General features: G+C 53.3%; 2 protein-coding genes across 2 annotated transcripts; both read left to right on the forward strand.

Moving 5' to 3' along the window:
* Window positions 1-3,659: 3,659 nt before the first annotated feature.
* On the forward strand, window positions 3,660-5,534 carry J4E93_002186 (uncharacterized protein; the record flags this gene model as incomplete). Its single annotated transcript, XM_049340133.1, has 1 exon — window positions 3,660-5,534. One exon carries the CDS (start codon window positions 3,660-3,662, stop codon window positions 5,532-5,534), a length of 1,875 nt encoding a protein of 624 aa, XP_049202455.1.
* Window positions 5,535-6,560: 1,026 nt separating this feature from the next.
* On the forward strand, window positions 6,561-9,142 carry J4E93_002187 (uncharacterized protein; the record flags this gene model as incomplete). The annotated part of the gene is made up of 5 exons (XM_049340134.1): window positions 6,561-6,614; window positions 6,773-6,915; window positions 7,184-7,268; window positions 7,319-7,613; window positions 7,665-9,142. The coding sequence occupies 5 exons, from the start codon at window positions 6,561-6,563 to the stop codon at window positions 9,140-9,142; spliced, it is 2,055 nt and encodes a 684-aa protein (XP_049202456.1).
* Window positions 9,143-12,749: the final 3,607 nt, after the last annotated feature.

Consider the following 12,749-nt stretch of genomic DNA (forward strand, 5'->3'; position numbering starts at 1 on the left):
GTCGAGGCCGGCCAATGCGGAAATCTGGAGGGCAGAGTCAATAGGAGCTCAATGGCAGACAGCGTCGGCGTGGTGCGAGTGCAGAGGGTTGGCGACTTTAGCCGTGGGCGAGACGAGGGCAAGCGATGCCGATGTTTGCTCGCTCGCGCTCGACGGTGGCGCTTGGGTCCCAGAGCTCAGGCAACGGCAGGCGCGACGGGGCCTCGAGAAGCAAAGGGAGGCTCACCTGGTATTACAAGACGACCCCCAATGGAAGGCGCGGTGGGCAGCGGTCGAATGTGGAAGGGATGAGGGTGGAGGACGAAGGTGAAGGGATGGCTGGCGTATGAGAGACGGCGAGGCTCGCTTCGCTCCGAGGTCTCAGGGTTGCTGCAAGGTCGGCTCGGGGGTGGATCGGCTGGGGGAAGCAACACTGGCTGCGCGCTCGCCGACGTGTCGCAGCAAGAAACAAGAGGCGCAGAAAAGGGCCGGGAAGGGGACTGCAGCGATTGCGACGAAGTACAGCCGTCGATTGACGTTTGGGAGAAGCAAAGAACAAGAGGCGAGTATGAAGAAGGCTGATGAAGGCCGCGAAAGGAGAGGCGCTTGCCCGCGAAAGGAAGCATCGCCAGGCCTAGCTAGCCTGCAGCTGCTCCCGGGCCACTCTACCACCAAACCCTCCGATGACCATCTTGCAACGACTAGGTGCTAGCATCACTAACATCTTTTGCCGATTCCCCCTGGCTGGTTCGCCATCTTCGCTGCTTCTGGGCTGCCCGCTGTCCTGACGTGAGGGCCTGTCTGAGCCCGCCCACTGCCGACCCAACACCACACCCACCAGACGTGCCCGCCCGCCTGTTCGTCCGCCCCTCTGGCACCAGGTCGTTCGCTCACCGTAAGTTGGCGTTCGCCATTGGCCGCCGGGCACAGCAGCTCTATTCGCTGCAGCTCGCCCGCTTCTTGCTGCAGGCCCTGGTGTCGCCTCCTCGGCCTCTGTTGCACTACGCTGTTTGACATGGAAGCGCTGTCGACAACACCGCCAGATGCGACTCCCGTAAATCCCGTCCCGCTTGAGTCTGACTAGCTGCGCTTCTAGAAGGTTTATGGAAATTTTGGACCCATCGAAAGAAGAGGGCCTTGACGCTTGGAGCCGGCAAAGCATCCAGGCACGGTGCCTTGAAACGCCATCGCGTTTGGCCTCTCCAGGGCTCTTTCTCACCCGTTCTGTCTTGCATCTGCAGGCAACGTCCCGGCCTCGCACTGCGTCGCTCTATCTGCTGCTGTTCTACCTCCATCAGCAGCCCGTGGTGGTGCGCTGACAGGTTTGGTATCACGCTCCTGCCAGCCACTCGAGTCGCTCTTCGGCCAAGCACTGACTGGGGGGCTATTGACTCTAGTCTCTATGCGGCTAGCTCCGCAACACACGAACATTCGCCAAACGTCCGTCGCATCGCTTCATCTCCCCGACTCGCGCGCTTCGGCCAATCATTGCGCCATCGGATTTTTGGATTTTCCCAAGTATCCTCGCCTCGCCTTTCTGCCGTTGCACTCGGCTGTCTGCTCGTCATGTCGCCTCAGGTCTGGGTGGATGCCGAATTTATGCTTCTCTGGGGTACTCAGCACCCTTTATGAATATGAACACGTCGCGGTCATACGACTGCTATGTCCGTCCCGTTCTTCACGACACTATAAATCACTAATCTGACTGGCAGCCGGGGCTCAGCCGTCCCGAGGACACTCTGTCCTGAATACTATATCCCTTACCAGCGTTGTGTTGTTCCACTACCCTTCTCCTGGGATGATGCATCAACAGTCTCAACTTCTGTCTCAACTCTTGCGCACAGCCCCGAGTCAGACTGACGGGAGGACCCACGAACGACACGTGGGAGCAATGACCACCCGTGAATGCCGCTGAATAGGGGGACAGCTCTGGCCACGCGAACAGGTGACTACGCTTACACCTCGTTCGTGGCTCGAAGCACGAGCATTCCCCCAGCTTGTCCAATACCGAACCTTATAGTCTCTACGCTTTTGCAGGTACCATATCGTGGTTGTATTCGTGTCCTCCAGTTCGATAACCTCATCTCCTGTTATCGTCAAGATCTGCGTCCCATGACGGAGTATGGCTGTATTCCACCTCTTCTCCTCCGTGAGCTCCACATGCCTACGCAACATGCAGACCAAGATACCCGCTTTGGTGGTGACGTCTCCACATAGCGACGATGTTCCTGCACATTTAGCCATCTGGTAACCGATTTAGGTGGGTGCCGAAGAACATCCATATTTCTCTACCTGAAGCTCTGTTATCTCGGCCTCTGGGCGCCGTTACAAGTCATGCATACTGCAGTGACAACGGGTAGCTGACGAGCTGACTGTCGATCGCCTTTGTAATTGCTGACTTGCCATGGTGTCGATTTGATCAGTGTGCGATTTGCGCTAAGACTGAAATTGTCATCCTTTGCGCGTTGCTCGAATCTTCAATTCGAAATTAGGACGGATATGGTTCTCTCGAAAGGTAGCACCACATGTCGCAGCCGTTGTCACGAAGACAGACGATAATGTCAAACAGACGCGCACAGCCAAATGACGGCCCAGAATAGTCCATGATCTCGTCAGTCGAGCTTCGCGTCACCAACGCGAACGAACACCAATGACGCGGTTCTCGGGTAGTCGCTAACGCTGGGCTGCAGCGTGTTTTCGTCCCACGTAATGCACGTAGGCCAAGGCTCGCTTTTGTGTTCTGCTCGAAGTTTATACAGACGCCGTGCAACGACTGGCTGACGTGGTAGACTAGCCCGAACCCCAGCGCTTAGCGCACGACGCGAGCGCCTAGAATAGCATCTTTGCACCACCACCTCTTCGAAGCGACGACTCTCCAGTCAATCAGCCTCTCCCGATTCTGCGAGCGCTTACCATGGGTGTCAATGACCTCGAGAAGCCGCTATCGTGGCGCCTCAGCGGTTGCTCAGGCAGGGCTCAGACATGGCGGCTGGCAACGATGCCAATACATATTGTCAGCCTACCATCCCCCACTTAATGGCTTTTGTATACATCAACAAAGCTTCATGAGACGGAGGACGCGTTACGAATTTCCTTGAGTTTCTCTCCTTCAATTTCCTTGTTCATTCCGCTGCAGGTTCAGCGCTTCTCCGCATCTTCCCTCATGTCTAGATCTCTTAGTGAGTAAACTCTTGTCATACGTCCATCCTCGAAGATGTAGCTGACATTTGTACAGATACTGTACAACTATGCTTATGAGCCACTTCAAAAGGCTATGGATCTCATCAGTCTTTTTAATACTAGCTTCGCCGATGCAGGCAGCTCCCACTGTCGCTTCTACACCAAACTCGCTTCCGCAGGCGCTTCAACAGAATGTACCCCAATGCGCACAATCATGTTTACGGTCTTCGCTGGACGAAAGATTTCCCGTGGCATGTTCTGGTCAAGAGAGCCTTCAATGCCTCTGCTCTCGTTATAGTAATGTTGGAGAGTCACTTGGCGAAGTGGCTCTCGGCTGCATCTACCTATCGTGCCCGATGGATGATGCCCAGGCATCACTCAGTTCAACCTACGGGATTTGTCTGGGGCAAAAGGACGCGGTCATGCCGACCAAGAGTGTTCTCACGTACGTCGTGACCAGCGCAACTCGTACCATGTCGCCGACTCTCAATCTACCAACCATGATGAGCACACCCATCATCACATCCTCTTCACGAATTCAAAGCAGCTCTACGCAGACCGCTTTTGCCGATACTGTTTCTTCACTCCCGTCTGCTACTCCGTCAGCGACGTCTTCGCCTGTTGCAGCAACCACGGCTTCGAACAATCCTCCCAGAATGACACCTGCGCAGATTGCTGGACTTTCCGTAGCGGCGGTAGCAGCTTTTGTTATGGCTATTGGGCTGATGGCACTCAGTGTGTGCTTGCGCAGACGAAAGGAGCGACGGGTGGTCTTCGATGGAGACGAAAAAGGAGAGACTCAGCGAGGAAAACAGCTTTCGACAAGATTCTCGCACTATGTCCAAGTAGGACACGGTACTGAACTACCGAGGCAGTTCCCTTTGGCGCCTACGCGAGCTCTTCGCAGGGGCAGCAAGCAGGGCCCAGCACGCCCAGTGCAACGACTCGGGGTGGGCACTTCCAACAGTTCCTCGAATTCCTCGTTACCACTGGATCAGATAGGTCTGGCCATCAGTGCCGAGCTGGATGGAAAGCCCGTGGTACCTCAGAAGGCGTCAAATGCCAACACAACGCATCAGAAGGCACCTCTCGCGGCACAATCGCATACTAACGCAGTCTTTCGGCCTGTCAGTACGATGACCCAGGAGACTGTCTTTGAAGAAGATGAGACCTCGCCACACCGGAGATCCTCGATGCTGTTGTCCACGCCTCCAGTACCTATTCCTCCGATCCGCGCTCTACAACCCTATAGACGAGCACCAAACTCTGCCGTCAACCAGCGTTCAGTAGGACGTGGATCCGAGTTATTTCTCAATATACCTGTTCGTCACGAGAGGCCCCAGCCGAAACAGATTGCAGCAGCAGCAACACGTTCTCATGGTGCGCCACTACCTCCTCCAGCGCAGCCTGCAACACGCCCGCGCTTGGCACCACCTTTCCAGATGACGTCTACAGCCACTTCGTACGAGTCAAAAGCCACGACTGCCAGCTCGCGCGATGCAAGTACATCTGGAGACATCATCGACTATTATTTCTCCAGTGGCCAGAGCCGAGACCAGACACCCAAGGCCAGTCCAGCGCGCATCGTCCGCCCCAAAGAGTCACCGAAGACTGTGCAGATTAAGTCCAAGAAGTCGCACGGTAGCACACTGTCGCGTACTACATCGCGAACTTCGACAAATCTACGTGATTCCCTGAATAGTCAAACATCTTTTGAGACGACAAACGCCAATGACTCCACACCTGAAGATGAGGACGAAGACAAGCAACTGTCGGATGACAGTGCCAGCAACAAACAGCAGCTATCACCTGTCGCTGAGTCGCCAATCTCCAAGCTGCGATACCCAAAGGTGCCTCGGTCTTCAAACCAGCTGGTACCGCGTAGTCCAAAGAGTTCACCACAGCAGCAGAACTTCAGAAGCCCACGTAGGGCCCCAGACGCGTCAACACTTCTTCAGAAACGCAACAATGCTCTTCCACCACTACTACTCGAGTCCCGGCCTAGACTAGAGAGCCCTCACCGAGACCCGTTTACATCCCCGCCACGTGTGACTAGTCCTCCGCGCAGGGCTCGCTCACACATGCGCAGCAACAGCACAGAGTCGTGGAGCACGACACCTGCTTCAAAGACGGGTATCGACCGTAAGAGTCGCGTACAGAGTGGCACTTGGGGTAGAAGCCCAGTCATGTACGAAGAAGATGTCGTGCGGCCGTTGAATGTGAGGAGGAAGAGAGACGAGATGTCCGAGTTGAACATCGGCAGAGATGTAAACGTCGACTTTGACCGGGACGGATTGAAGAGTCCTGCATGGGTACCCCGACTCACGCCGAGGAAAAAGGGCGAGGACTTATTCCTGGAGGTCGGCTGGAGATGAGGACCTGTGAGGCGAAGTTCGATTCTTGACTACATAACCTTTTCTTGTGTATAGATTTTCCTAATGAATGACGATGGCGAAGATGGAGGAAGGAATGGAAGACGACAAGACTGTCATTTCCTTTACATGTTTGTATAGTATGAGATAGATACCCACAGCGCTCATTTACTCTTTTACGTATGTCGAAATTGTAACAATACACTTATTGATTCTCCATGGTTGACCCATCAATCAAACAGCCTGGTTGAGCGGCCTTGGTACAGGGACTCCATGGTGTTGGAATGGTGATTAGCCAGCCAGCGGTATATAGCACGGCGGGCGCGCTATTTACCCAACTGCCCTAGCAGCCTAGTCTCACGTCGTTGCAGTCTCTCAGCGCAACCGGAGAATAAACAGGTTAAATGTCCGGCTCTAGTCGAGACATCTGTATTGGGGCATTCACGATTGAGCCTCATCTACGCAGTTCTGTTTCGGCCGCGGCGCCGATCCCGGGTGTCGCGATAGCCGCCCGGAAGAATTCTGTCGCATCGTGAGTTTTCTGCGTGGCGCAACAAGCTGGAGCAAGAGTTTGAGAGAGGCGTTCCCTGCGCTATCGGGGCACTGTGGTCCGCCAGTGCGGTCGTTCTCGGCGCATGGCGGATGCAGAGGGAACAGAGGCTGTCCAGGGCAAGAGGTTAGTAATGGACAGTCACTTGCAGCTGCAGCAGCGCGCCATTGACCGGCGGGACGAGACACGGCAAACCATGTCAGCACACGGCGCAGGCTTACTAAAACAAAACAAGCAGCAGGTTCGTTCGTATGCGCGGTGTGCTAGCAGGTGGGATGTGGCATGTTGTGGCAGAAAGTGCGGCGACTGGTTGATGTAATCGGGCTTTGAGAGACCCCACTAAAACGTCCACTCTGGCGTTATGAGTGAGGCAGGCATGACGGCTAGCCACCCCACTATAACTACAAAACCTAAACACCAGCACGTCGCAGACATCTTCTCTTCTCTCAATCTTTTCCCCATCGACAGATCTGCCCATCATGCCGTACGGAAAGACCGATGAGCTCGCTATCAACACCATCCGCACCCTAGCGGTACGTTACATCCTCTTGTTGTTTTGGAGCCCGCCCCACCATTATCAATAGCTACCCCGCTAGCAGTCCTGCTCCCAACAAAAGTGGCAGCAGCTTGTTGGAGCCTGTTGAGAGTCGTTTGAGAGATTCAATGGCTGACTTTTGGTGTTTTCGTATAGGTCGATGCCACATTCCAGGCAAACTCCGGCCACCCGGGTGCCCCCATGGGTATGGCCCCGGTGGCCCACGTTGTGTGGAACAAGTTCATGACTTTCAACCCCAAGAACCCCAAATGGGTCAACCGCGACCGCTTCGTCCTCTCGTACGTACTTTTCTGTACTTTTCAACACATACAATGGCAGTCATGGCAGGCTTAGAATCGCGCAATGGTTCTGGGGTGACTTGGATGAAAAGTTGCGGATCTCCGTGGCGACGGCAGATAAGAGAGCATTGCTTTCTTGCTGTCAGCCGTTGTCGGAGATCCCGTTGTGGCTTTTGCACCAGAATCATCTCCGTGCAAACATTGCTTGCATCGGCGTGGCTACAACATCCCACGTTTTATCAGATGGAAAAGCTGACTGAGTGCCTAGCAACGGTCACGGATGCATGCTCCAGTATGCGCTGATCCACCTCTTCGGCTACAACGTCAGCATTGACGACCTGAAGAACTTCCGTGTACGTGTTCAAGATAGTTCTACTGCCTGTCAAAACTAATTCCGCTGCAGCAAGTCGACAGCATCACACCCGGTCACCCCGAGTCCCACGACACCCCCGGTATCGAGGTCACCACTGGCCCTCTTGGTCAGGGTTTCGCCAATGCCGTCGGTCTCGCCATTGCCGAGAAGCACACCGCCGCCGTCTTCAACAAGCCCGGCTACGAGCTGATCAACAACCACGTCTACATGTTCTTCGGTGATGGTTGCGCTATGGAGGGTATTGCCAGCGAGGCTGCCTCCACTGCCGGTCACTTGAAGCTCGGAAACCTCATTGCCATCTACGATGACAACCACATCTCCATTGGTAAGTTTGGCAAAGAGTTCGAAAGGAAAAACGGGGACTGACGTCATACAGACGGTGACACCAAGTGCGCCTTCACTGAGGATGTCATGAAGCGATTCGAGTCCTACGGATGGCACGTACTGCACGTCGAGGACGGTGACTCTGACCTTGAGGGCATTGAGAAGGCCATCGCTGAGGCCAAGAAGGTCACCGACAAGCCTTCGATGATCAAGCTCACCACCACCATCGGTTTCGGTTCCAAGCTCCAGGGTACCGGCGGTGTCCACGGCAACCCCCTCAAGGCCGACGACTGCAAGCAGGTCAAGGAAAAATTCGGTTTCGACCCCGAGAAGATGTTCGCTGTTCCCCAAGAGGTCTACGACATGTACCACAAGCACGCCGCCGAGGGTGCTGCTGCTGAGGAGGAGTGGAACAAGCTTTTCCAGAAGTACGGCGAGGAGCACAAGGAGCTTCACGCCGATCTCTCTCGCCGTCTGACCGGCGATCTCCCCGAAGGCTGGCAGAAGGCCCTCCCCACATACAAGCCCACCGATGCCGCTATTGCCTCAAGAAAGCTCTCTGAGAGCGTCCTCGAGGCGATCCACGACGTCGTCCCTGAGCTTCTGTCCGGTTCCGCCGATCTGACTGGCTCCAACAACACCCGATGGAAGAAGGCCGTCGACTTCCAGCCCCCCGAGCTCGGTATTGGTGAGTGGTCTGGCCGATACCTGAGATATGGTGTCCGCGAGCACGCCATGGCCGCCATCATGAACGGTATGTCCGCATACGGCACCATCATCCCTGCCGGTGGTACTTTCCTGAACTTTGTTTCATACGCCGCCGGTGCCGTCCGTCTGTCCTCTCTCTCACACCAGCGCGTCATCTACGTCGCTACCCACGACTCCATTGGTCTTGGTGAGGACGGCCCCACCCACCAGCCTATCGAGACTCTCGCCCACTTCCGTGCTCTGCCCAACATGATGGTCTGGCGCCCGGCCGACGGAAACGAGTGCTCTGCTGCTTACTACATGGCACTTACCTCCAAGGGCACGCCATCCATCCTCGCCCTCACCCGTCAGAATCTGCCCCAGCTTGAGGGCTCAACTCTCGAGAAGGCCATCAAGGGTGGTTACGTCGCTCTTGAGGACAAGGACGCCCAGATCACCCTCGTTTCCACTGGTTCCGAGGTCTCTCTCTGCTTGGAAGCCGTCAAGACCCTCAAGGACCAGGGTATCACCGCTCGTGTTGCTTCCCTGCCTTGCTTCGAGGTCTTCGATGCGCAAGACAAGGACTACAAGATGTCTGTTATCCCCGGCGGTATCCCATCGCTCAGTGTTGAGGTCATGTCCACCATGGGCTGGGAGAAGTACTCGCACGAGCAATTCGGTCTCAACCGCTTCGGTGCCTCCGGACCATACAAGGAGGTCTACGCCAAGTTCGAGTTCACCCCCGAGGGTATTGCCAAGCGTGCTAAGGCTACCATTGACTTCTACAAGGAGGTCAAGCCTCTCCGATCTCCTCTCGACCGTGCGTTCCAGCAGCTTATCTAAGCGTTTGCGTAGCGCAGGATTTGCTTTCTGGAAGTATTTGAGGTTTCGGAGTATCGTCTCTGGCTTTTAATGAGTGATGATATATAAGAAGCGGCAGCCCGCTTCATGGAGGAGAAGGGAAAGTCATAACCCGAATGTATAGAATTTGATTCCCCCATTGGTAACGCCTGAACTGTCTTGTGATTCCCTAGTCCTTAAGAAAGTGAGCGCCATGTTGTCTATCCATGTTCTTCCGAGAGTAGTTTTCGTGGATTTGCCAAGACATTGGTTGGGAGGACTGTTGATGGTAGCACGAGGCTGCACATTTTGTGAGCATTGAATCGCAGATCTGCGCGAAAGCCAAAACAAAAAGCATAAACGCGCATTCACTCAGTAGAGATTCCGCTGAATTGCACAGCTATCGAGATTCTCATACTTGCGACAATAACAATCTCTACCACCATACTATCGCCCATGTTCCGCGCAAATGGAAACTTTGTCTTTAACACATATATATTCGCAAACATCTTATGTCTTGTCTAATTTCATTGCAATTTCAACATCTCTTCTCGGCTTGACGGCTTCTCTATCGCGAACCACAAAATCGCCATATCACATCCAACCCGATCATGTCTTCTTCGAAAATTACGCACAACATGAACGACGACCTTCTTCACATTGGTAGCTGGGCGACAGAGAGTATCAACATATCTCTTTCGTCTACCGCCGTGCACGATTTTGATGACATCGTACTTCAATCGCACCCTGAGATCGCCATAACCGACATGCACACTGCGACTATACTCGAGGCCTACCTTCCGACCACGAACAAGAAGCTAAACAACGCATCCTCGTATTGTGTTGCAGCGACGAGAGAGGATAATTCAGTATGTTCTTCCTCAACCAATGCCGCTACAGACACATCCATCGGGCTAGCAGGAAGCGTGACTTCTCACACTGGCGTCGGAGGAGAAGAGACGGGAGTACAGCCTAGAGATGGAGGATAGGAGCTGTGTAGCTAGTGGCATTAGGCGAATGACTTAGTGTTCGCAATGCTGGGCTGAGACCCTGGAATTCATCAAGAATGCAATGATTTGCCGCAAACTCGGCTTTTGATAGTAATACTTCGGAGTTGTTAAGCGAAAAACCATGATACGACATAACTTCTGAGAGAGTTCTTCCGGTACGATACAATGCGATATTCACGAGGATAGCTGAAAAGACGCTTGGCGGTAAACAATGTAGGAATGTGGTAACAGCACGAAGCCAATCAATCTGCTGCCATTCCTCTCTCGAGATCTTCTTTCGCGTGTTCGCCAATGTCGTACTGTACTTGAGCAGGCTCTGGGAACTCAAAGGGCTGAATGGTTCCTAGTGTATCTTCCCTCAATGCTGAGTCGAGCCACGAAGGATCAAGAAAAGAACTGTGTAAGAGTTCCGGCTGTGATTCATTGGTCCAATTCGCTGAATCGTTGCGCCCAAGGAATGTTGAAGAGATGGAGATATCGGAATCGTCGTGCCAGTACGAGGGTACAACCCTCGAGTGCGGATAGCATTCATCTTGCGTTCGGTCCTGACTACTCAGCATGAAACTCGACGCTGCTTGTTTCGGCTTCGTCGTTTCAGATACTCCTGTCGCTCTGGCTCGTACGCTGTCAAGGTAGGCTCTTGACAGGTCTTGAAGACAACCTCTCACGATATTCTCGATCTCGTTCTTCAACGTCTCATCCATCGGCGTGATCTCCTTCTCCATAGCAGCCCAGCAAGCTTTGCGTACTTTTCTGGGCAACTCACGGCAAAGATAAGCCTCGAACTGTGTGAGATCGGGGGCCTCTGGAAAATGCTGTTTGGACCATGGTGCTATTACGCCGGCATCATCGCCGTAATCTCCAAATCGATTAGCACCAACACAATGGACGTGCGGATCGACTTACGCGGAGAAGGAACTTCAAACAAAAGCGTATCTGGAAACAGAACGCAATAAACAAACTTCCATTGGTTCTCCTCGCTACCAGCCTGATGCATGCTTTGTTTACTTTTCAGCTTCAATAACTGCTCGTTGTTGAAGCCTTCTATGAGCTTCGCATCTGTCACTATGCAGCGTTTGGCGGAACGCGAGTGGGCCGTCAATCCTGTGTCGTCGACAAAAGTCGTGTAGCAGCGTTTGCAATGAAGAGGTAGGGGATGAACACGGTAAAGATGATCTCTGCAGGAGAAGAGTTAGTCAAGTCCATTGTAGTAAATGCAATGTGATAAATCATACTTGAGTTTGGCGATTGTAAGAAAACCTGGTCCTGAACAAGCCCGCGATGTCCGATCTTTGTAGGGGTCGTGCTTGAAGTAAGGACATGCGAATCGTTTGGGCGATGCGAGACTTGGCTCCGTCGACCTACCATGTTTCTTCTTCCTTCGCCGCTTTTTAGATCCATTATTATTACCGTCGTCCTCGTCGCTGTTGGGGTCCTCCCCGCCACCTTTGCGTAGGGTTTCGTAAATTCTCTTCTTCGCACTGGAATCCAGATGTCTCTGGGATGCATGAGCTGGGTCTTTTGAGGGATTAGTAGTCTCGGGTTTTGCGCACTCATTGGGCCATATCGTATCAAGTGTAGTAGGAACGTTGTGGGAACGAGCCATCAGTTGGCCGGAAGCCTGCGCTTTGGAAAGATGACTCTTCTGCTTAGAGCTTGGGCAATCATTCCGCATGAGAGAGCCGGGCTTTGTAGAGATAGTGTAGCCTTTGGGATCTTGAGCGCGTAGAGAATCGACAATCTCATCGTTCCTCGTGTCTTGTGCATGTATCAACGGCGTCGAATCCCGACACCATCCTTCTCTTTGATAAACTTCGATGTTCTCGTACTGGAGAAGTGGTCTCACCGCCCCGACTTGGTCGCTTCCAACGGATATGGTCGGATGTAAAACGCCGGTATTGTCATGATTGGACAGATCAGCCTCGCTTTTGATTCGCCCAGATTCGTTGACGTTTTTAGCACTGGTTTGTGTAGACGCGTCCGCTGTACTCGTTGAAGAAGGGCTCACCGTCATAATGAAGTTGCTGTTAGGTTGGATCTCTGCATGAGCATCGCTTTGAAGATCTCGAAAGCCGAGCTGATCAGTATTAGACGCCGAAGAAGTATTGTTGGACGCCCTGTACCGATTTCGAGTCACTGAGCATAGGTTAAGTGGCCGGGTAGCAAGTTCATCTGGGCAAGGACCCTCTGTATGCTCCGTCCTGACAATGTCCACTGTACCTTCCTCTACAGGCTCGTCTTCCAAATCGGGATACATTCCATTTCCTAGCTTCTTTTGCGCACTGCGAAAGGCTTGGGTGAGATTCTTCAAGCCTTTTTCCATACACTAAGAAGTCTGTCAGTACATATGAAAGACAACATGCTGACCTAGCATGTAGAGCCATACCTTTGTCTCAACTAGCTGCCACTTCTCCCCTACCCTAGCCGCAAGCATAGACCACATATCTCGTCGTACTTCCATGTACGCCTGAGCGAGAACATCTAGTTTAACACTATCCCATCGTTCAGCGTTTTGGCGTTCTATCAAACGCTCGTGTCTCTTGCGACAAGCATTAGGCGTTCTTATTGGAAAATGCTTTGGGCCAATTTGATTCCAATTA

Source organism: Alternaria ventricosa (assembly GCF_023758065.1).
Source record: "Alternaria ventricosa strain BMP 2768 chromosome Unknown scaffold_3, whole genome shotgun sequence".
Lineage (NCBI taxonomy): Eukaryota > Fungi > Ascomycota > Dothideomycetes > Pleosporales > Pleosporaceae > Alternaria > Alternaria ventricosa.